The sequence below is a fragment of the Leuciscus leuciscus genome (assembly GCF_965113295.1).
Source record: "Leuciscus leuciscus genome assembly, chromosome: 15".
Lineage (NCBI taxonomy): Eukaryota > Metazoa > Chordata > Actinopteri > Cypriniformes > Leuciscidae > Leuciscus > Leuciscus leuciscus.
This window is the reverse complement of record NC_138739.1, coordinates 12,289,956-12,314,053: the sequence shown is the minus strand read 5'-3', so window position 1 is coordinate 12,314,053 and position 24,098 is coordinate 12,289,956. Positions and strand designations below refer to the sequence as shown.

The 24,098-nt window shown below is 35.7% G+C and overlaps 1 protein-coding gene and 2 long non-coding RNA genes across 4 annotated transcripts in view; 2 read left to right on the top strand and 1 right to left on the bottom strand.

Moving 5' to 3' along the window:
* LOC309476343 overlaps nucleotides 1-24,098 on the bottom strand; it is a 216,821-nt gene that overhangs the window by 7,141 nt on the left and 185,582 nt on the right. The gene's annotated exons all lie outside the window — the stretch shown is intronic.
* Nucleotides 1,974-3,173, top strand: LOC309476474. Its single transcript, XR_014198186.1, has 3 exons — nucleotides 1,974-2,225; nucleotides 2,685-2,770; nucleotides 2,974-3,173. It is a non-coding gene; the product is annotated as an uncharacterized lncRNA (long non-coding RNA).
* The window catches only part of LOC309476115 (cell adhesion molecule CEACAM1-like), a 28,251-nt gene continuing 8,533 nt past the window's right edge, over nucleotides 4,381-24,098 (top strand). Inside the window, exons 1-3 of one of the 2 annotated variants that reach the window (XM_082139311.1) lie at nucleotides 4,381-5,479; nucleotides 6,142-6,501; nucleotides 6,702-7,043. In XM_082139311.1, the coding sequence (XP_081995437.1) occupies nucleotides 5,296-5,479; nucleotides 6,142-6,501; nucleotides 6,702-7,043 (886 nt within the window). In that variant the 5' untranslated portion in view covers nucleotides 4,381-5,295. Of the gene's footprint in view, nucleotides 5,480-6,141; nucleotides 6,502-6,701; nucleotides 7,044-16,235; nucleotides 16,376-24,098 lie in introns of those variants that run through there. The other variant, XM_082139312.1, reaches the window with a different exon arrangement.

Here is a 24,098-nt window from a genome sequence, read left to right as displayed (position 1 = left end):
CATCTGTACATCAACAGACACACAAACAGACACACACACACACGCACGCGCGCACGCGCGCACACACACACACACACACACACACACACACACACACACACACACACACACACACACACACACATCAAATCTACTCAGCTTGAAATTCCCCTCCATCATTGAAAAAAGAATCAACTGAGCAACAGCCCTCAACCTCCTTATCGGAATAAAATCCCCGCAGGACTCCTTCTGCCATCACCCACAGACCCAGGTGGGCAGTCCTTGTATATTGCAGTGCAGTGCAAACACAGTGTCAACGAGCAGGGCACCCGGAACTCTTGCTTATATTGTCTGGAAAATGCACTCCAGTTCACAACACCTAATTTGTATAAAATACAGAACAAACAATATTGAATAATTTTGAAGAAAGACATTAACATAGTACAGAGTCATATACAAGGAATTTCTTTTTAAAGTATTTTATACATATTATAGGAAGATGTTAGACAAAGATATGTTTGAGTGTTATTGTCTGTAAAGTACCAAAGAGACTTACTTTGTTTATGAACAACATAAACTAGTTAAAAAAAGTTTGTCAAGAAAGGCAAACTTTAGGTTGGCTTGAGAAAGACTATCCTGAAAGTTTGAAATACTTTTAAAAGTTTGAAGTTTGAAGGTTTTCAGTTTGAAGTTCAAAGTAGGTTTCAAGCTGAAAGTTTTGAAGGCAATACAGTCTATCAGACACAGACAGACAGATAGACATGACAGATACATGACAGTCAGCAGCCATGTCACCCTGTAGCCCAAGACTGGTTGCCCACTGAAGCTAAGCAGGGTTGAGCCTGGTCAGTATCTGGATGGGAGACCTCCTGAGAAAACCAGGTTGCTGCTGGAAGAGGTGTTAGTGAGGCCAGCAGGGGGTGCTCACCCTGTGGTCTGTGTGGGTCCTAACGCCCCAGTATAGTGATGGGGACACTATACTGTCAAAGAGCACCGTCCTTCGGATGAGACGTTAAACCGAGGTCCTGACTCTCTGTGGTCATTAAAAATCCCAGGATGTCTTTCGAAAGAGTAGGGGTATAACCCCGGTGTCCTGGCCAAATTTGCCCTGTGGCCTCTGCCCATCATGGCCTCCTAATCATCCTCATATACTGATTGGCTTCATCACTGTCTCCTCTCCACCAGTAAGCTGGTGTGTGGTGAGCGTTCTGGCGCAATATGGCTGCCGTCGCATCATCCAGGTGGATGCTGCACATTGGTGGTGGTTGAGGAGATTCCCCCCTTCTATGTAAAGCACTTTGAGTGTCGAGAAAAGCGCTATATAAATGTAATGAATTATTATTATTATTATTATTATTATTAGATAGGCAGATAGAGATAGATGGATAGACAGACAGTCAGACAGACAGATAGATAGGAAGAACAGACAGATAGATAGAGCGGGAAGAAGTTTCTTTGTCTTGTCAGAAGAACTCACTTGCATGGTTTATGATAGTGATAAAAATTCATTAGTTACTCCAGCAAGATGGTACACATAGAATAATACATTTTACTGTAAACTCCTGTATACGGTTGGTTTAGTCAGAACAAGACGGTTAAACAGATACCAAGAATGAAATATAAAAGTAGAAGAAACATAAAGTTACATTCATATGCAGAATTACACACATTTAAATTGTCAGTACTTCCAGTATGGCATGTGAAGACCTAGCACAAAAAGGAATACATTTAAAACATTTAGAGGTACTTTTCTCTGAAAAGTTCCATGAATGGTGTTTGTGTGTGTTAATGTGTGTGTGTTGGAATGTGTGGGATGACTCCTCAGTCTCCGGGGGGTGTTGTAAAGTGTTATCCTATAGCAAGGGGGGTCAGATTACAAGACCATGTTCCTATTTGAGAACATTACTTAGGAGAAACACTCCCAAGTTACAAATCAGAAAATCATAACCATCACATAACAGGCTAACCAGTTATGCAACGCACAAACCTTGCAAGTCCTTGCAACCTACAATTCGTCACACCAGATGTTGACGGACACAAGAAGCCTTAAAAGCCTAGCTAGTATATATATGTTAGTTAATACTAATTTATGATCTGTAACAAGTATTCCTTTTCATTTGATTCTTTTAATACATTTTGTTAAACATTTATTACAATCATCTGACTGGACCTTGGATCATTGAGTGAGAGTCACATTCTTCTGACTGGGTCAGGACGATCCTTCCTCAAGAAAACCACATCAGAGGGTGAGCATACTTTTGAGATAAGAATAACTTATGTATGATTTGATTGATCTAGTAGCCTAGCCAAAGAGGCAGCATATGACATGGTTGTTGTATAGCAAACACGGTTGAAGAGTACCACAAAAAGGTAGACTTATAATACAAAGGGGAAATCTATTATTATTATAATAGAATACGAATTTGTATAGACTGATCACCTAACTCTTGAGGACACGACTAAAGGATAGGCTCTTTAGTTACCGCGAGGTTATCTAAATATCATATATGGGATATATGATGATTGGGAATGGTATTAATCGTGAAAATCTCTGGGTGTACACCACAATATTACCAAAAGGGCACTTTACAATTAGGGATTGAAGGGCAAGGGTCTCGATGTAGTGCACACAACTGGATAAATGTTTAAGAATATACATTCTTCATTCTATCTTTCAATACTGATTTTTTTTTTCCAAAAAGTAGTTGCCTTTCAGACTGAGCCCGATTAAGCAATGCATACTACACGATGAAGATTAGTGATGGGTCGATCATGAACGATTTGAGAAATGGTTAGTTCACCATCGGTGTAAGTTGTTTTTTCTTTAGCTCGTGAACCATTAACATGTAACATTTTAATTATATTCTTCTGAAATTAACAAAATGACTTGGGAAAAAAAAGATTTGTTCATTATGATGAACGAGATTCAAAGATCCGAGTCAGTAAAATGGTCGCCATGATGGGAGACTTCCCATCGCTAATGATGATGAACAGTGTGTTGTTGTTTTATGGTGGAGGAACGGAGTGAGGCTGTTGAGGCAAGTGTGATCTGGGAACCGGACAGGGCGGGGCCAAAACCCAGGGGAACGGAGCAAGGCTGGTGGCGTGAGTCGTCTCTCATGGATGACTGCCACTTTACTTTCATTTTGATTGTTTTTTTTATTTCATTCACAAGTTCCTGCCTCCTCCCTCCCTAACCTATATATATATATATATATATATAGATGCCACATTCGACCACTCCAGACATATATTGTTGCATTTGCCATCTTTAAATGGTCAAGATTTCAAATGATCCAATGAGTTTTCCCAGAAAAAAATAAATAAATAAAAAATCCAAAAGAAATGGGGACAACTTGATGATTATGTGCTGGTTTGTGTGTTTATATGTGTCACGTTTTGGGTGTTCTTCTTCTTATTTGGGATTATTGGTGGTTCAATGGTGTTTGTGTCTGTCATGTGATCCCCTGGTTTTAGTTTTGTTATCCTGTGTTCCCTTGTCTGTTGTGTCATGTTAATTGGTGTATTGTTATTGTTCACAGGTGTCCCTTTTCTTGTCATTAGTATTGTGTGTATTTAAGCCTTCTTGTTTTCCCTTCCTTTGTTGAGTATTGTTTGTTCTATGCTCTGGCTCCAGTTTCTTGTTCTCTAAGTCTGTGTTTGTGTTCCTGCTTTAGTTCAGAGTTTGCATGCCCTGTCATGGTTTTGTGTTCTTGTTGTAAGTACATTTGCATTTGGGTTCTCACCTCAACTTGCCTCCAATGGACTTCAATCTAATATGTATGAACTCAACATTGCAGGTTTTTAAACTTTTTAATGTCATGTAATCTAACTCCTTGGTCTTTTTGTATTGTGTTAATATAAACTCAATCCTATGAAGATCTACAGATATTCATTCATATGTATAACTGGTTGTAGATGCAGTCCATTTGCTGTGTTCACGAATGACCTCTGTCTCCTTCATTTGCATTTCCCTGTCAGCAGATGTGGTTTGTCTTGTTTTTCTGTTCCCTCTCACTGTTTGCAGAGTGGAGTCAAGCGGCAGATTCTGTGGGTTACCTGATGAATCAACTGATAAAAAGGTTATGTGGTTGTCGCTTGAGGCTTGTCCAACACTAGTTAGTGTATTCATTTGTAGTAATGCTTCTCACTGGAGCACTATCATGAGATACACATATGCTTTTATCTTTCAGTAACAGAACCAACTGACCAACAACAACCTCTTTCTGTCATTTACTGGGACCTTTAAAATTGTATACATGTAATATTTAGTTGTGTGGAATGATATTTGTGGAAGCTTGTTGCTGTTGTGGAATAAAAGAAAGTATATAAACTCCCAAGTTCAATTCTGAGGATATAAAAGTCATAATTTTGAGAAACGTACAATTTTTAAGCTTTTTTTTTTTTTCGCAGCGGCAACAAGCTTCTATATTTTTCCATATAAATGTACAAAATTCAATGTGCTATTTACTTAAATGGCAACAATATTACACAATATATTTCTGAGTAGGTTTTATGGCTTGATTTCTTTAATGGAATCTACCTCATTAAATAAAAATATTTAGTGTATTACTCAATTAATTAAAGATTTTTAGTGAAATGTGCTTTTTCATTTTAAGTTTACTCAAGTGCGATTTAGGTTTTTGTACTTGAATTTTAAGTTATGATGTACAATTAAAAGCATGCTGGGGACCAGCAGTGGTAACACCACATAATTGAACTAATTCTCTTAAAATACATATGTAGCCTTTTCTTATTTTTATCAGCTTAATTGTTTCCCTTATTCAAGCCTCAACTGCTTCATTAAAATAGTGGTTGTATTGGTGAAATGTTCGCAGTATTTTCTACACAATACTGAACCAGAATTTTCTTAATAAAATATACACACTGTTTTTAATTATCACCTTAATTCTTCCATGAATATCACAAAATAAAAAATAAAAATGTGTTATTGCAGTCAGTCACTCCATCTCAAGGAGGTTTTTATGGGATAAAAGATGCTCTGTCTCTTTTAGATTCATGTTTTTTTCCTCTTCCGAGTTATGGCTTTCTGAACAACTGGGTTAAAGGTCATAAGGCTAGACTCAATTCAATGTAATGTATTTTATTTCCACAAGTCTTTGCTCAACAGTATAGTCTTCAAATTCTTTAAAAATTGTAAAAACAAGACTAAGAGGTTAGGAATAAGCAATGTAAATATATAGCCTACTAATGCGATAAAAGTAGGCATAGGTTTTATATTATATTTTACAAAAGCAACACGGCGAAAAGCCTTTTTGCATATGCATATTAGAAAACGACAGGAACGTTCACGACATGTCATCGCTCTTCTTTATAAGCCTCAGATACTTTCACTTCAGAGTTGGAACTGCGTCGCAATCTAAGCAGAACAGAACGATTTTATGCATCAGATTCTTCATTCGTTTTCTGAGGGGAAAAGTGCTGAAAATGAAGCTTCCCGTTAATTTGCTCCCGGTGATTTTGATTTTACTCGACCAAGGTAAGACAAAATATGTTACAATCTATTTTCTGGTGATACACTTATTTTTGTGAACTTATAATGTAGGCTATCGTAGTGATGGTAGGATTATTATCGGGTGAAAACAAATCATAGAATCAGCCCAGATCTGTTGTTGGTGCCGTTAAAATGGCATTGAACTTTGTAAATGACTTCGTATAAAAAAAAAGTGGAATCAACTGTTTGTAGAATATTACATCAGTGCAGAAACTGATCAAATGTAGCTTGAATGTAATGTGAGTGAGCTTCTGCCAAATGAATACAATTATAAATATTATTAGACTAAAAATATTTAGTAGAAAAAGCACTTTTAATGCAGTGGAATGTGGAAAATAGCCTAATTTTCTTCTTATTAGATGAGTATTCATCTATGTAATATTCAATATGAGACTATGACATTTTTTGATTATATAGGCTAAATATGCAAATATATAGGGAAAGGGGGTAAAAAATATTAATCAGGGTGTGGATTGATTGTGTGTTAAGATCATTCATAAAACTCATGTATGTTTGTCTGATGAGTGAATGTGTAAATCAGTGATGTTCTTCTGCTGTTTGTTTGCATGTTACATTATGAATACAGACATATTTCTCCACAATCTTTATGATCTGTAGAAGAAAAAAATCACAGTCCTATTGCATAGTTCTGTTTTTCATAACTGTTTCTTCTCCAGTTGCTTCTGGTGTTGGATCAGATGAAGTGTCAGTGTCAGTGAAGGAGGGAGATTCAGTCACTCTAAACACTGGTGTTCAAACAAACCAAACAGAAGAGATTACATGGTATTATAATGGCACTCGAATAGCTCAAATCAATGGAGATCTCAGTTATATCTGTACAGATGTTCAGTGTAATGAAGGCACTGAGAGATTCAGAGACAGACTGAAGCTGGATCATCAGACTGGATCTCTGACCATCACAAACATCACAGACACACACTCTGGAGAATATAAACTGAAGATCATCATCAGCAACAGTGAAAAGACCTTTAATGTTTTTGTTACTGGTGAGTCATTAATGAATGTTTAAATGCAGTTTATATATGTTTAAAACACATTGTTATTGTGCTTTTATAGGCACAAACCAAACAGTTTCCAATAGAGAGTCTTTTCTGAGGTTGTGTAATCGCATCACTGCTTTCATGTTGTGCAGTTTTTGATTGTTTTCAGCAAAAGATCCTCCAGCATCTGTTGGTTTGTGTTTCAGGTGTTTCTGCTGCTGAACGAGATGAAGTGAAGAGAGAGTCAGTGAAGGAGGGAGAATCTGTTACTTTAGATCCTGGTGTAATAAAACACCCAAATGATGTGATGACGTGGTATTTTAATGACATTGTCATCGCTGAAATCACTGGAGATCAGAGTAAGATCTGTACAGATGATCAGTGTAAAGAGAGATTCAGAGACAGACTGAAGCTGGATCATCAGACTGGATCTCTGAACATCACAAACACCAGAAACACAGACTCTGGAGAATATAAACTACAGATCAACATCAACAACAGCAGCTTCAGCATCACTAGAGTGAAGAGATTCAGTCTTACTGTCATTGGTATAATTCAGTTATTCAATTCATTTTCCTTTATTTCAAATATTTAAAAATCAACTCAAAAAGTTGTTTGGTTGTGGGATGCTAATGAAAAAAAGCAAACTTTGATTAATGTAATAAACATAATTAACTAATGTTGTTAAAACCACCATATTTATCAGTTAAAATCAATATTATACAACTGATGACCAAAGTGGTGTAAATATCAGTCAGAGATATTTGTAAACATTATATTATTCTCCAGTAATAACTTCTGTCTTTAGCTGTTCCAGATTCAGGTCTGTCTTCAGGAGCTGTAGCAGGAATTGTTGGTGTTCTGCTGGTGTTTGCAGCTGCTGCTGTGATTTACTATCGCCGCCACAGGCCCCATGCACCAGTACCACAGGATGTAAGTATTACTCACTTTTATGTGAGATTATATGAGATTTACTGTGCAAAAAGAAATAAAATTAAATAAAAAGACAAATAACAATGGTGTCAATATATTTTGAATATTATATCAGTATAATTCTGTGTTTAACATAAATGTAAATAAAATGTACAAAATGTAAATGTGAAATGTTGCCTTTTATTTGCCCTTTACTTTTTTTTTTTTTACAGTAAAGAAGCAGCGTTTATTTAACGATGAGGCAGACAAAACAATCAAAAACTCTAATAACTCACAAATAAACTTAAAATGTAAAAAGATTTATTGAAAAAAATAATGAAAACACCAATACAACAGTTTAAGCATTTTAGACACATGTGATATTGAAATTATAATACTTAATATATGAGATGACTGTTTGATGCAGTTAAAAGTCTCAGTGAACCGGAAACGACTTTTCTCCAGTGCTGTGACGTATTTCCCAGTGAAAAGGAATATTGAACAGAGGGCAGGGTTTCACTCTAGCGCTCCTCCTCTCCATCTCTCGCTCATAACAGACTAACGGTTTGAGGGGAGTGGTTAAGAGTTTCCCAAATCAAGCCGTCAAACCTACATCATCAGCCATTCCAGACCGGAAGTAACTTTTCAGATTTTGATTAAAGATTGCCACGGCTAACAATTTTTTTCTTTGTAACTTGCACGGATTAATTGTTCACCACAAGACTAGTAATATGCGCTAACAAAGTAAATAGGGTCAATTTTGATTTCATGTCGACTTTAAGACAGTGTTAAATATTTAGGAACGGAAAACTTCTGTACAAACAACAGGAAAACACAATTCCAAGTCTGTAGTATTTTCGTATTTGTGTAATATCAATTCTCATCATCACTTTAATCTTCTGTGAATCTGTGTTTTCTTACAGGAGGGTAATGCTGATAACTCAACACCTGATCCCAATCCGGAGGAGGAGGATACAGTCCTTTGAGGAGGAGGATACGTCTTAAATCCGACTCAGACTCAATTTGATACTTTCATTGAAAGAGACACTGAAGAGAATTAGAAAATGATGGAAAGAATGCAGCTGAAACTCTCCACGCTCATAGAGTAATTGTGTCATGATTCATATATTTCACTAGTTGGTACCAACACCAGTCACCATTTCACCTAATATGTGACCCTGGACCCCAAAACCATATGGGTATATAGATTTATACCTATACATATACTTTAAAAAATAAGCTTTCCATTGGTGTATGCTTTGTTAGGATATGACAATATTTGGCCAAGATAAAACTTTTAAAAAATCTGGAATCTGAGGGTGCAAAAACATCTAAACATTGAGAAAAATTGCCTTTAAAGTTGTCCATTTACACGATTGCGCTGCATTCACTCACAAAACTAAAAGTTTTATATTTTTACGGTAGAAAAGAAAAATCGATAATATAATTTTGACCCATACAATGTAGTCTATATTTGGCTATTGCCACAAATGGTAAGACTTTATAATAACGTTCAGTTGTAGGTAATTTATGGTTAGTTAAATGACGAACTAATCATTTACAAAACATTCATAAATGATTAGCAAGTTATAAATTCTGTTACAAGTCATTTACAAGTGATTAGTAAATGATTAACTAATTATTTATGAAACATGACTATGCATTCATAAATGATTAATAAGTGATATGTCTATTATTGTATGTATGTTTTGCAGAATCAGTTATAAGATGTGTAAACGCATGAATAAATGATAAATCATTTACAACACTTTCTGCATCCCCTAATCTAAAGTGTAAACTATTCATCACTTGTAAATGTGTTAATCATTAACTAATCAGTTGTAAATGACTTATAACTGTATCTACAAAACATACATGAAATAATGAACATTTTAACTTATTAATCATTTATTAATGCATAGTCATGTTTCATAAATGATTAGTTAATAATTTACTAATCACTTGTAAATGACTTGTAACGGAATATAACATAGATAAGATGTTAGTATATTAGCTAATTATTTATGAATGTTTTGTAAATGATTCATTCATTATTAACTAACCACTTATAAATGACTTAAAACTGAACGTTATATTAAAGTGTTAGCTAGATTTTTTTTTATGATTTAAATGATGAATGAACACATTTAGCCTTAACAAGTATATGAGCAATAAAGTAAGAAACAGAGCAACAGTTTCCAGCAGTAGATCAGCGAGTGCTTGATGTTTCTAGAGGTTTATTAAAGCTGTTACAGTGATCCAGACACAAACAGTGAGATATTATCTCTGTTTCTTGTCATTTGCACTATAATGCTGATCTGGTTTGATATCTCAGTAATTTTGTCCCGTCTGTTTACATCCTCTTATAGAATTGACTGTGATTCCATAATTACCTCAACAAGACAGGTATTATGACCAAGATTTAGCTCCTCAACACAAGGACAGTCTGCACTACTGATACTGGTTTTACTGGTATTGTTGCTGTTACTGTTGATAATGTTTATGGTTTAAGCTCTTACACTAACCCTTAGTCATTCTCCTTCATCAGAAAACACTTTCCAGCAGCTAGACTGAAACCAAAACCAGCTTTAAGACGCTTGGAATATAATTTATTTATTTTAAAGTTGGTGAAACATTCAGGTATTTATTCTGTTCAATGCCTTTAACTGGAGTCATATATGATACAGTCTGTGTTAAATGTTGCTGCGGTAAACCTGAGAAATACTTATGGAGGAGTGTTACAGCCATAATAACACACAAATGTGTGTATACTTGATAAAACAATGCAATTAAACTTGTTTACATTAGGTACATCTATGTTCATGGTTGAAATGGGCAGAAATGAAGTTCACTTATTGTATTTTGTTGATAATTATGTTTGATGGAATATTATGACTGTTTGATGGAGACGATTGCCTTAATTTTAATACTTTTTTCCAGTCCTTCAGCTTTAAACTTGCAGTATCCCTTTTATCTTTGACCGCAATCTTGATCCCTTGTTCCTATTTTTAGATTTTTCTTTTTGTCTGGTGCTCAGTGTAAATATATAAATCAATAGAGGTGTTTCATGATTTTTATTTATGTCAGTTTAATAGTTGAAGAAAAGCCATTTAAGTGTCAAAGCTAATATATGATAAACTCCTCTCAAAAGATTTTACTTCAGATCTAATCATAAATCAATAAGAGGTGGACTTGCATGTTATAGTTTACCTAATACTAAGGTTTTTATTTTATTTTATTTTATATAAGCTTGTTTTAGAAAGACAAATATTGTGTTTCTTGCATTCTGGGCAGAATATTTCCTCATCTTTACATCAGCCAAGGGAAAAAGTGACTTGAAGTAAAACCCACACAGACACTGTTTTCTTTTCTGAAACAAGGAAATGAACATGAAAATTCTTTGTATATTTATGTGATAAATATTATTAAAAACATTCTCATAACATCTGGAATCTGTGCGTCTCTAAAATATTTTTGTTATCAGAAATATCTAAGCTAATATTGAATCATCTAGTTACAGGAACTTTATCACTGATGCACTTCTTTCACTAGCAACTTTATTATGGTTGTTACGTCCTGTAATGTAATGATCAATGGGCTGCTGCGTCTCTCTCTCTCTCTCTCTCTCTCTCTCTCTCTCTCTCTCTCTCTCTCTCTCTCTCTCTCTCTCTCTCTCCATTTTTTTCTTTGTGCTGCTGCTCTAGATATTGATCACAGAGACTTGTGGACTCATTCTCTCCTGTCCCAGACAGTTTGCCAACTGTTTACCTGTGATGTTCATCAGTTGATCTTCAGTGTTTGTTTGTTCTATGTAAGAAACATAGATATGTGAACATAAATGTATCAAATAAAAGAGAGATAAACTAAATTAAGCAAATAATTATTAATCAAGACAAAATAATGTATAAAAATAAAATACACACCAGAAAAAAAAAATAGAATCTATGGGGAGGACAAAGAGGAAACTGGAAGGTTGCAAAACAAAGTGACTCTAAAAAATCTAACACCCAGCAATGTGTAATTTCTTTGCATCTCCTTTCGAATACAACATTCAAATTACTAGACCACAAATTATATCCTGAGAAAAGTGGATTTTGATGGGTATAGCTCCATAGACCTCCATTCATTCTGCACTCGTCCTGTGAGCGCCCTCATATGGAACCAGAGTGGAACTGCAACCAGTTCAGAAGCCAGAAGTTTACTGAGAGTGGAACTTCTCCCCATATTAGACATTCTCTGGTTTTAAATATAGGCTTCAATATTTTGAGGAAAGGAGTTCCCCACTACGTATAGCTACACAATATGATTTGACCATTCTCAAAAGCGAAATGATGTTAAAGATCCAACAAATTAATTAATTTGAAAGTATTTGGGATGTGCTGGAGGAGACTTTACATTCTGCTTGACTCTTGTATTGTCACTGCAAGATCTTGACCAAAAATGAATGCATCTCTTAAATGAAATAACATATTTTATTTCCATCTAGAGGTGCATACATTTTTGGTCAAGATCTTTTACCTATTAAACAATATAATTATAAAAATAATTTATGTTCCCATTTGGTCGTTATATTTTTGATCCTCTTTAATTTCTTAAAGGGATACTCCACTTTAAAATGAATGTTGTTTCAATCCTGTATGAATTTCTTTCTTCTGCTGAACAGAAAGGAAGATATTTAGAAGAATGTCAGTAACCAGACATGGTCTCATTGACTTCCATAGTATATTTTTTTCCTAATATGGAAGTCAATGAGACCAGAAACTGTCTGGTTACTGACATTCTTCTAAATATCTTCCTTTCTGTTCAGCAGAAGAAAGAAATTCATACAGGATTGAAACAACATGAGGGTGAGTATATGATGACAGAATTTTCATTTTAAAGTGGAGTATCCCTTTAAAGCAGGCCCAGCTCGTAAGTGTCACTTCAGGCACAGAGTCAAAATAATAGCATTTTTTTTTTTTATGTGAGATCGGATAGTTAATTATATTTTGATTCATTTCATTGGCTATTCCTATAATGATATGTATATGGCAACAGTAATTTAATTCAGCCGATTTGTTCAAATACTGATCCATTCAGTAAGAAAACAGACCCCACATGTTGCGCAGAGGCGGAGCGGTTCTGTGGAGTTTGGAACTTTTTTTTTTTTTTTTTTTGGCAAAACAGCAAAAAAGAAAGATTTTTTTTTTCTCTTCTTGAGTAATATCTAGTATATCATGTTATATTATAAAATTATCAAATATATGGGCTTTTTTTACACTATTTTTAAATGGAGCATTTTTTGTATTCATTTTTATGTTTTGTGGGGTGACAAAATAAAGTAGGCCTATCTAAATTAGCTGACGAAGGCGAAGGTTGGCGTTTTGTTTGTTGGTCGCAGTCGGATACAAGTGAAGAGGATTATGGTAGTGTACAGACAACAGACAGCTAGACAGTTGGGTTAGATGGGCCTACTTTCTTCCGCCACTTCGCAAACATCAAAATGAATGCAAAATATAGACATATATATCTGCATAAATAAATGTGAAAATGAATAAATAAGGAAATAAAAAATAAATAAAATAAATCAGGGGAAAATACAATTATAAATAAGGATATCAAAGTATAAATACTTTGGTTATGTATTTGTTTTTATTTCTTGTATATTTATTTATTTATTTATTATTATGTCAGCTTTGGGTACACTCCCTCCAGACAGTGCACTAGAAAATATATAAGATTCTACTGCTACAGAATGTAACACAACAATAAAAAATGTAAATAAATAAATAATATTATTGACAAAAAAGAATGCATCCAAAAACACTGTGTTGAATCAAAAGTGAATTTCCATGTGCATTAAGCTAAGATATTTTAGTTGAGTTTCTGGATGCCATGCTATTCGTGAACCAGTAAATTAAACTAACACAGAGAAAACACAAGTTCAGACATTACAATAACAACACATGAAAGTGTAAAGCGTATGAAAGTTAAAACATCCTGGCAGAGAGTTAATGTGAACTATGAGGAGTGAGTCAAGGCTGTACGAGCTCTAACATTTATTCCAGTAGCCTATATTTGATCATCGTTTTTTGGGGAAATTTTCGTACACAGGATCCTTCTTTGATTTCTGCAAGGAAAATGCAGTCATATTAAAATAAATGAAAATGAAACAAGTAACACAATTTGGCTTTAAATTCAAATAGCCTACCTTATTATGAACTGTTTCTGTAAAATTCCTACTTAAATTTAAATTAATTGTATATTATTGTTAAATGGTCGTTGTTGTCTATATAATGTATACAATATATATTTTTATCTGGTGGATTGTATATAATTTCAAGATGGCATTTATTACATGAATTCAATCCACGGTAACTGTTCAAGCAAGCCACCGCCTCTGGCCACTGATGGAAAGGCGTTATATTGCGCATGCGCGACTTTACCTTCTTCTACTCCGTGGCGTTGTACTGTACAAAAGTTGATATATTGTCTTGTGGCATTGCTAATGGTTATACTGTCAGGAAGATATCAGATTCGATAATAATCAACGTGCTTTTGCCCTTTCAGGTAATGAAATCACAGTATAATACCAACATAGCATGTAGTGAGAAAATGTTGCGTTAAAAAAGTTTTCATTTTTAATAACTGACGAATCTGCGGCCGACGTTTCACTTATGTGAAACCATAAAATTGGGTCAAACGTCAACTCACCCTGTTATTCTTGCGCAATTTCTAAGCATATGTCCAAGTTTAGAAAACTGTTCTTAGTGGCAAATTAAAGAGCACGAAAAAAGAAGGACGAGCGTCTTAAGGCATCACTTTCTCTCTGAACACGGAAGTGCAGTTAAGTTTAAGTTAACGTTACTTTCTTCCGGGAAACACAAAAGAAGATAAAATACCTAATCAGAATGTTGACTCACAGTGACATGCGGGTTTGCAACAATACGGTAAGTAAATACGAGTATGTTTTATGTCTGGATGAATAATTTATCAATAACCTTATATTGTTATTGAGGAAAGATAACATACTTTTCTGCGTGCTAATAGATTTTGATTTGTGCTAATCAATTTGTAGGACTGCAAAATGTAACTGTATGTTAATGTTTACACTGGTAAAAACAATAGGCCTATAGCCTACTTATAGTATAAAACATTTTTTATTTTATTTTTTTGGTTCTGTTTAAGGCATTTTACTCAATAAAAGCTTGACTGCAACAACTTAATGATCTTACCATTTTTTGTAGACAGGATGCTGAATTATTTCTGTCTTCCTCCCGGGTCTGAACTGCATTAACAATAATACAGATGAATTAAAATGAGTTTCAATACTTGTGTCTTAAAAAAGATAAACATTTATACAGATAATTGCATGGTCTTCTAACCTTTTTTTCTACATTTCTTGCAGATGCAGCAGATCACGACTACAGCAACAACAATCATCAGAGATCCAGCAGAGATCAAAGCTATCAGAGACACTGAGACTGGAGGAACTGAAGGAGTGGAAAAGAGAGACATTAAAGGAGACCTCTGGTCAATCCTCTGGTCACTCACATGACCTGTGCACTTGTAATGACACATCAAGGATGTTAAGAGGCTAAAAGCAGGTTTAAAACCAGTGTTGGTTTTGGCAGCCCTTTTAGTTTTAGTCTTAGTCTTAGTCTTTTGGACGAAAATGCTTTTTAGTTTTAGTCACATTTTAGTCACTTATAAACTTGATAGTTTTAGTCAAGTTTTAGTCGACGAAAACGCAAAAAGGTTTTAGTCAAGTTTTAGTCAATTTTAGTAAAAAAAAAAAAAAAAAGTACCTTAGTCTTTAAAAAATTCATTTAGGTTAAAAAGTATTGGACATGGGCTTAGGTTTGACAGGTTGTAGCAAGTGTTGCAATTCATAACAATTTTTTTTTTTTTTTTTTAAATAACCCCTGAAATGATGACTTCTGGTGAATATTGTGGAAACTAATTGATACATTTAGATACATATATTTCATACCTTATAGCATATTATAATACAACTTATTAGGCCTAGCCTATTTATAGAATAGCAAAGTAGGCCTAATCAATAACGTTATAAGTTACAAGACTGAACCACATAGATGTTAAATATAAAGGCTATCATGATCATTTTGCCAACAATGAACCATGGATTTGTTTAGTTTATAATACGTTTTATTTTTAACTTAAACAAATACAACATATAACATTCAAAACTCACCGGCTTAGACTGCATTTGAAGAAAAATAAACACAACAGTTTTCTGTAGCCTTGTGTGCGAATTTATTCAATTGAATTATTAGATTATCTCCTGATGCGTGCTGCTTAATATCACACACGTGACAAACAGAAAAAACGCGACGGCATATGGTACAATTGGCCTTGTATTCATTGTCCTTCACGCATTCCATCCACGGGTAGTCATTTTCCCATTCAATTTTACATTTCTGTGCTCTTTTCTTTTTCGCCGGCTGCTCGGAGGTAGTCATTTTTACATTTCCCGCTGTTGTCACTTGTCGTCATCGTTGCTACGATACGTGACTCACAATGCGAAACGACCAATTAAAAGGGCATTCTCTGATGATGTTCCAAGATGTTAAAAACGCTGCTGATCATAGACAAACAGGGGGAGAAATTAGCCGTCTCGTCTCGTCAACGAAAACTCGAAAACGTCTCGTCATGTTTTAGTCATCTTAGAGACATTTTTAGTCATCGTCGCGTTATCGTCATAAAAAAAAGGTGCGTCAACGAAATCATTTCGTTATCGTCATCGTTGACGAAAACAACACTGTTTAAAACTTGCCCCATTGAAGTCAACAGGGTGCAAATTTTAAAAAGAGGATAACATGGTTTAGGCAACACCGATTTTTGTCGTTGTTCTCTGTACTGACAGCACTCCAAATGTACAAAAAAATGAACTCAATGTTAAAATTGACCGGAGTTCTCCTTTAATGTGAGTTACTGAATCAGATCTTCAACAGAAGACAGAGATCAGGTCAGTAAATACACACATATATCATCAGAGCTGTGGTACCTGCACATGTGTGACAGAGTGTGTTGATGTCCAGATGTGTGGTCTGGTTGCTGATGGGATTGTTCAGCACACAGCTGTAGGTGTTTTTATCCTGATATTCCACCTCCAGAGGTAGAGAGAGACTGATGCTGAGATCACACACACTGATGCTGGACAATACACTGATTCCTTTGTACCAGGAGAGAGTCGCATCACACACTTTCAACACTGATGAACACACCAGTGAACAATTTAATGATGATGAAGAACAGTGTGAAGAGTTACTGATGATGACAGGAATAGGCAGACGAGCTGAGAAAACATGAGCGAATAAACAGAAATCTGGATCGATCTAGTCAACAAAATTGTATTTTCGGCTCAATGTGTTGATTGAGTGTTTAGTGTGATGACGGTGTTTCTGTCATCTCAAGCTACAAAATAATTAAACATTTCAAGTTGTAAATAGTTTGGTAAAATTCTGGTTTCAGTGCCAGTTCAACTCAATTGACAGCATTTGTGGAATAATGTTGATTACCACAAAAATAATTTACATTTGCCACTATTCATCAAGTACCTTGGATGACAAAGGATATATGTAATTTAAGGAGAGAGTGTAGGAAGATAGAACGTGCATTTAAATCAACAAAACTTCATGTTCATTTTGTGCAGTTGAAAGGCTTTTATCAGCTGCAAGTTCTGCTAATATCTCAAAATTAATAACTATTAACTGCCATAATATAGGGCCTTATCTTGCACCCAGCGCAATTGACTTTGTACATCGACGCATGTATCATTACTATTTTGCACCCGCACACAGCTGGCTTTTCCCTGCACAGACACATGTCAATAAATTAGGGAATGAACTTGCGCTCCCGGGGCGGTTCAGCGCAAAAAAGGAGGCGTGTTCCGGCGCAAACGTTCCCTGGTGCTATTTTGCAGTTCCAGAAAACAATTCTGTTGCGCGTGTTATTCAGATGCTATTTTAAGGGCGCATGCTTGGCCATAATGTAGTGTGTGCACAATGCGCATACACTTTGATTCTCTCATCTACACAGAAGCAGCAGTTTTCATTTTTGCAAACCATACATTATTACAAGGAAAAATATTAACATAGAGGGAAATCATTGTTGTGTCCATGAAGATGTGAAAAAATAGGCATAAATCTAGCTTACACATTTACCCAAATTATTATACGCCTGTTTAACCAAAGCTAATTTGGGTGGGTTTCTCCCATCCCCATACAATGTCACCTCTCTGTGTTTTACGGCCCTGACGAGAACGTCGGTCTCCTCGGCTGTGAAACGCTCCTGGCGTGCGCCTGGCAAATCCGCCATTATAATAGCAGTCCGCCATGGAACAAGCGCGCCTGCTCTTAAAGGGAATGTGAGATGTCGCTCTGATTGGTTTATTTCACGTTACGCCCAAACCACACCTATGAGTAATGAAGCTACTTCAGACCAACCCATTTTAGATTTGCGTCGGGCGCAAGAGTCATTTATCCCGCCGGTATAATAGCAACAGCGCCCAAGACCCGCCCACAAAGTTACTTGTGTTGCGCGCTTGATACTTGCGTTTCAGATCGTTAAAATAGGGCCCGCAGGGTTTTTATTCAAAACCATCAACAGGCGCTATTCCACTGTAAGGCCAGTGCGCGTTTAGCCCCTCCTTTTTATAGCGCCCCAGGCCTCACTCTAAGCGGGATTCAAAACCCAGTCCTGTCCGAATGGGAGGCGGATGCTCAAACAATGATGCTGAAGTCTACAGTCTCTAGAACGCCTCTTGAGATGACGGTAGTGAGGTTTACACACACAGCTCTCACTAGCCTACGTCTGTTACACGAGCCAGGGCTAACAATATGATGGGTGGGGTCAATAGCCACTGACCTCAAGCACAAGCCCAAAGTCAAGTTGTTTCCACAGTCGGGTCTATGTTCTTCAAGCTGTTTCTGGTATTTTCCATAAACATTTATGTATTTATTAGCGCAATGGTTAGCATAAGTAGCCTTTATCATCGAATAATCTGCCACATACGGTAATCAGAATCCCCATCGGTTATTCCTAACACTCACTGGTGTCTGAAAGTGAGTTTTTAGTTTTTGACATGTTACAATGTCGAAGTTCAGAGATGGTAGCCTGGTATAATAACATTTGAAATGAACAGCGGTGATGACCGTATCCTGACTCTTCCTAAACTCTGCCTTTGGTCATGGCCACTCCTCAAGCCCTGCTTTGGACCAAGGTTTTCGCTGGGCCAAAAACCCTGGCCATTGGCTCCAAAGAAGCCCCGCTGATGCCCGATCAAGCCCCAAAAGTGACAGTGGAAATGGGCTGCTGGCCTGAAAACCAGGAGTGTTCAGGTGCATTGCTAGTTTGAGGCAACAGAAATAGACTGCGCCATTGACCAACTGAAACCTGGCAATATTTTCTTTTGTTATTTAAAGAGCACGTTAGTAAAATGCGCCTATAGGCGGGTCCACAACGTGCGTCCACTCTGCTTATTACACACACAAGGATGCGCAGCAATACACAAACATGTCAAATATTAAAAATAAAAGGATTACAATGTTAAAGATTCTTATTGTGTACATAAAGAAACAGTGGAATCCGGCTTGTTCTGTAGATGATCTGCTTGCGCACGTTTACCTCGCACACAAGCAGATCTGTTTGCTCTCTGGAGACACGTTCAGTCTCTCCACTATCAAATTCCCTCATATAGGCTAAAGGGAATTTGCCATGGCACGAGCACAACTGGCTTTTAGGGAATGGGAGATGAGACTCCGTTTGTTTTATTGCACATAAAGCCCAAAACACACCCATTACTCATTAAAGAGATTGGTGAGAACCCTTTTAGACCTTGCGCTGGGTGCACAGACCATTTTTTCCCCCATCGTTAAACAAGCAAACGTGGATTCGGACACATCCGGAGTGCACTAAAGTGTGCCATACGCTTTAGACCGTGCGTTTAGATCCTTAAAATATGACCCATAAGGTAAAATTATGTTGTCTTTTTGCTTCATTGAATCTAGCTGGCTTCAGAGACAATCAGGGCACAACAAAATCCCTTTTAAGAGTGACAAATGATTTACTGATGGCAGAGTATGCTGAAGAGTGCTCTTTAAAAAAAAAAAAAAAAATATATATATATATATATATATATATATATATATATATATATATATTAGATCTGACTGTAGCTTTTGCTACAGTTGGTCATTCAATCTTAATTGATACATTAAATAGATAGGTGGCAGTTCAGGGTTTTGTTCTTTTATTACATTTATCATCCCCTTCTATGATCAACTATTGGATCAATATTTTTTTTTTTTTACAATATAGATTTTACCTCTTGGATCTGTAATCCTTAAAATCATAAATTGCATATGATTTACACAGTTATATTTATCAATGTGCTCCAATTATCGACAAGCTTATATGTCCTCTGAGCATTAGCAGATATAAGCAACTGGATGGCTTGTAGGCTATTTAATTTAATTAACTGTGAAAACTGAAGTCATGACTATCGTTAAGGGCTTTAATAAAAGTCAGATTTAGTTAGATGTTAATAAGTTATTCCCCAATATATTTAACAGAAATTTAGGTATTTATTTTGACACCAGTTTGAATTTTGAATATCACACATCGAATTAGCTTAAGTCGTCAGGGATGCAAACAGCGCGCTTTTCGGCGCCTCACGCTTTTTTCACGTCAGTTTGGGTGACTTGGGTCAGAGAGAGTCTGATTATAATTTCACAAAGTCACCTGAAGCCATTCCATAGCTTAATGTGAGGTACAGAAGTCTATTTACATCATTAAATTAAAGTTTACGGAAACTCGTTTTCCCTCCTCTGCGGCTGTCAATCATTCTCCATTCAGAATTCAAACAGCGCGCGCGCCTCGTCCGGTTACAGCAGGATGCACGGTAAAACTCTCTCCAATATGATATATTCACATTATAATGCTTGATCTGTAGATAAAAGGCTTTGGATTTGCATAAAATAACTTTATTTTGTGTATTTGTATTTTACATTTGTTGCTGTTTTTAAACGACTCGCTACCGTGTGCCTGTTACTAGATCACACACATCACAAGGACTATAAATCGGCATCAAACGCACAATAACTGTAATTTAAAACTGTGAAGAAACAAATTATCAATAAACTGTTGGACAGATATAACGTACACTAGGATTTGTGCGCTCGACATTTCTTCGCTTTGTGCCGTGAACTTAAGTTTTAAATGTTTTAAGCACATCATTCTGCAACCGCGATGCGCATACGCGCTTTGTGCGCTCTGTTTTGAAGCGTTTCATATTATCATGGTTTTTTGCACTGAAAGATTATTAAAAGCATATATTTTTTATACCTAGCCTGCACAATACATTTAAAATAAGCATAATTTAATTTTATATTATTTATATACAGCCTACACTTCTGAATTCTTGACATTCATATATAAATATAAAATTGTGAAATGTATGATTGCCTGATTGAATTTTATAAGAGTACTAATAGTAATTTGATTTTATTAACATGTTTAGATTTTATAAAATTACTGTGCATATTTTTTCAAGAATTACTTTTTGCTGCTGATTTATACTCACTAAGTTTAATAAAAATACATAATACATTTATATAATATTTAAAGGTGTTAACAGTAATCTTACACTGCAAAATAATAATTTACAAAGGATTAAATTCATCACAATTATGTAGGTATCTGGATATTTGCAGCGGGGCGAGGGCTTCGATAACCTCTCTCTTTTTTGACCATACATGTGTTTGCATCCCTGAGTCGTGTTTTTATCAGTTATTAAATATTTCCAAGGGGAGCGTTTTTGAGTTTTAAAGATACAGAGAAGCTTATTCATGCTTTTATTTAATCTCGTCTGGATTATTGCAACGCCGTGTTTTCTACTTTAAATCAACTCACTTTGGCTTTAATTAATACAAAATGCTGCTGCCAGATTACTGACACAAACTAAATCTTATTAATCCAGTTTTAGCACTATTGGTTATCAATTTCAGATTGTTTTTAAGATATTACTATTGACATATGCTTACAGTGAAATCTAAATGTTCAAAAACTGTTACAATAGTAAAGACAAAATACGTAAGTAATGAGTTAACATGAGCTTAGAGTAGAAAAAAATCACTAAATATTGTATCTAGTTGTATAATTTTCTTTCCGTGACAATGTAACTCCAAAAATTTCGTTGACGCAAGCGCTTCACCTTAACCTTGAGTTTTCCGTAATAAAAAAAAGTAAGGAAATATTTTATACGTTAATATTTTTGGTAATCAACATTACACCACAAATGCTGTGGATTGAACATAATTTGTACTTAATATTACTTAAAAAAAACAAAAATATTTGAAGGGCAGGACAAATGATCTCTACTCACCATAGACAGAAACACTGAATGTTTTTGATGTCAGTTTCAGACCCCTTATCTCTAGTTGATAATCTCCAGTATGTTCAGTTCTGGTGTTTGTGATGGTCAGAGATCCAGTTTGATCGTCCAGCTTCAGTCTGTCTCTGAATCTCCCATCAAGAACATCATCAAATGTGGAGAAGATTTGCTTTTTTTTCTTCATTTTAGCTATGAGAGCCTTTTCAGCTCCAAATTTCCACAATATGTAGTCGTCTTCACGTATTTGAGTATCAGAGTTTAGAGTGACAGATTCTCCCTCCATCACTGACACTGAATCACCAAACACACCTGGAGAACAAACAGATTTACACAGATTAAGGCTCCTGATGGTTTACAAAGTCAGAAATCAGCTGTACTTTCTAACTAACTTACTAAAGAAGGTGAGATAAAGGAACATAATATTAATGGTGTAATTACAACTTGGAAAGTTGAGTTTTTCTGGATATTGTCGGCACTTACCACATTTTGGTATATGGGATCAGTAGATAAAATAGGGTTCCTGCACTTTTTATATTATTAATTTCTGTATATTACTTTATTCTGTTTGAATTATGTTGAATAATGTTACTACTGTATACAAATAATATTATAATGTTTAGGGATGATTTGCATTTGTAATCCTTGAAATTAACTATTTAAAACCAACAAAAATGTGGCTCAATGGAGTCTTCATTGGCTGAAGTTACATTCAATGTAGCAATTTCCTTTATTTGCCATGACTTTTATCATCTGTGAAGAGTGTTACTAATATTTAGCAAAAATATATACATTTGTAACTTACCTGTCAGACAGCACCAGGACAAACAGAACAAAGCAAGCGTGTGAAACATTCTCACATTGGTGACACCAGCAGCTCGTCTGTCAAACTCATCACCAGTCACACTGAAACCTGCAGAAATGTGGTTTGGTCTGCTTGTAGGTGGGCATTCATTCACAGAAGAGTGGAAATGGTGTACATCTTCCTATTTTTTTTTTTTTATTAGAGATTTAAATGGTATTATAATTAACTTTTAATTAAAATTAATCTAAATGAAATCAACTATTAATTATTGTGTATAGTTTTAACAATTAACACCATCTGCCAAACTCATATTGTGGTAAAAGCTGCTCATCTTAGTCAAACTGAAACCTGCTGTGGTCGGTTTTCTTCTGAAATGTGGTTTGATCTGGGCAAACATATTTTAGGTGAGAGGGGGCATTCAGTTTTTTTGTTTAGTTTGTAGGTGAAGTGTTTCTTCCTGTGCTGCTTTTAATGAATGTAACAGTTGATTCCCTCACAAAACAGTTTTTAAGTAAAAAAATAAAAAAATAAAAAATCCATAAAAAAACATACAGATTGACAGCTAAGCAATAGGCGTAATATGCAGGCGGTATGGGTGGGACATGTCCCCACCACTTTTTGAAACATCTTGTGGTACAGATGTGTCTAATACAAAGTAAACCTCTATACTCTTTTCATTCTGGTGAAATTACTGCTGAAAGAGTCTCTGCTCTTGATTTACCATCACTGATGAACATTTTTGTTTTTAAGGTACACTTTGTAACTTTTAATAATAATAATAATAATAAAAAATAAAAAATAAATACATTTATATAGAGCTTTCCTGTGTACTCAATCGCCATACTGTGCCACACGCATGCTTATTGGTGGACAGGAGACAGAGTGATGGAGCCAGTCAGTGTATGGGGATGATTAGGAAGCCATGATGAACAGAGGCCAATGGGCAAATTTGGCCAGGATGCCGGGGTTACACCCCTACTCTTTTTCCGAAGGACATCCTGGGATTTTTAATGATCACATAGAGTCAGGAGCTCAGTTTATCATCTCATCCGAAGGACGGTGCTCTTTGACAGTATAGTGTCCCCATCACTATACTGGGCCGTTAGGACCCACACAGACCACAAGGTGAGCGCCCCTGCTGGGCTCACTAACACCTCTTCCAGCAGCAACCTGGTTTTCTCAGGAGGTCTCCCATCCAGATACTGACCAGGCTCAGCCCTGCTTAGCTTCAGTGGGCAACAGTGTGAAATGGCTGCTTTGGCCCTTTGTTAAAAACTGCATGCATTTTGCAGAAGAACATTGTTTTGGTTGTGCTTGAGCTCTACGTGACTGTGTGGGTAGAAGTGATTATTGCGTTCCAGGGGACACCGCAATACGACCAAAAGTGTGTAAGGAAAAACTAGGCTTGGAGACAACGATAATGAGAAATAACAACACAGATTTATTTATTAGAAGTACAGGTAATGGTTGGCAGGTAAGGAAATTACATTTCTT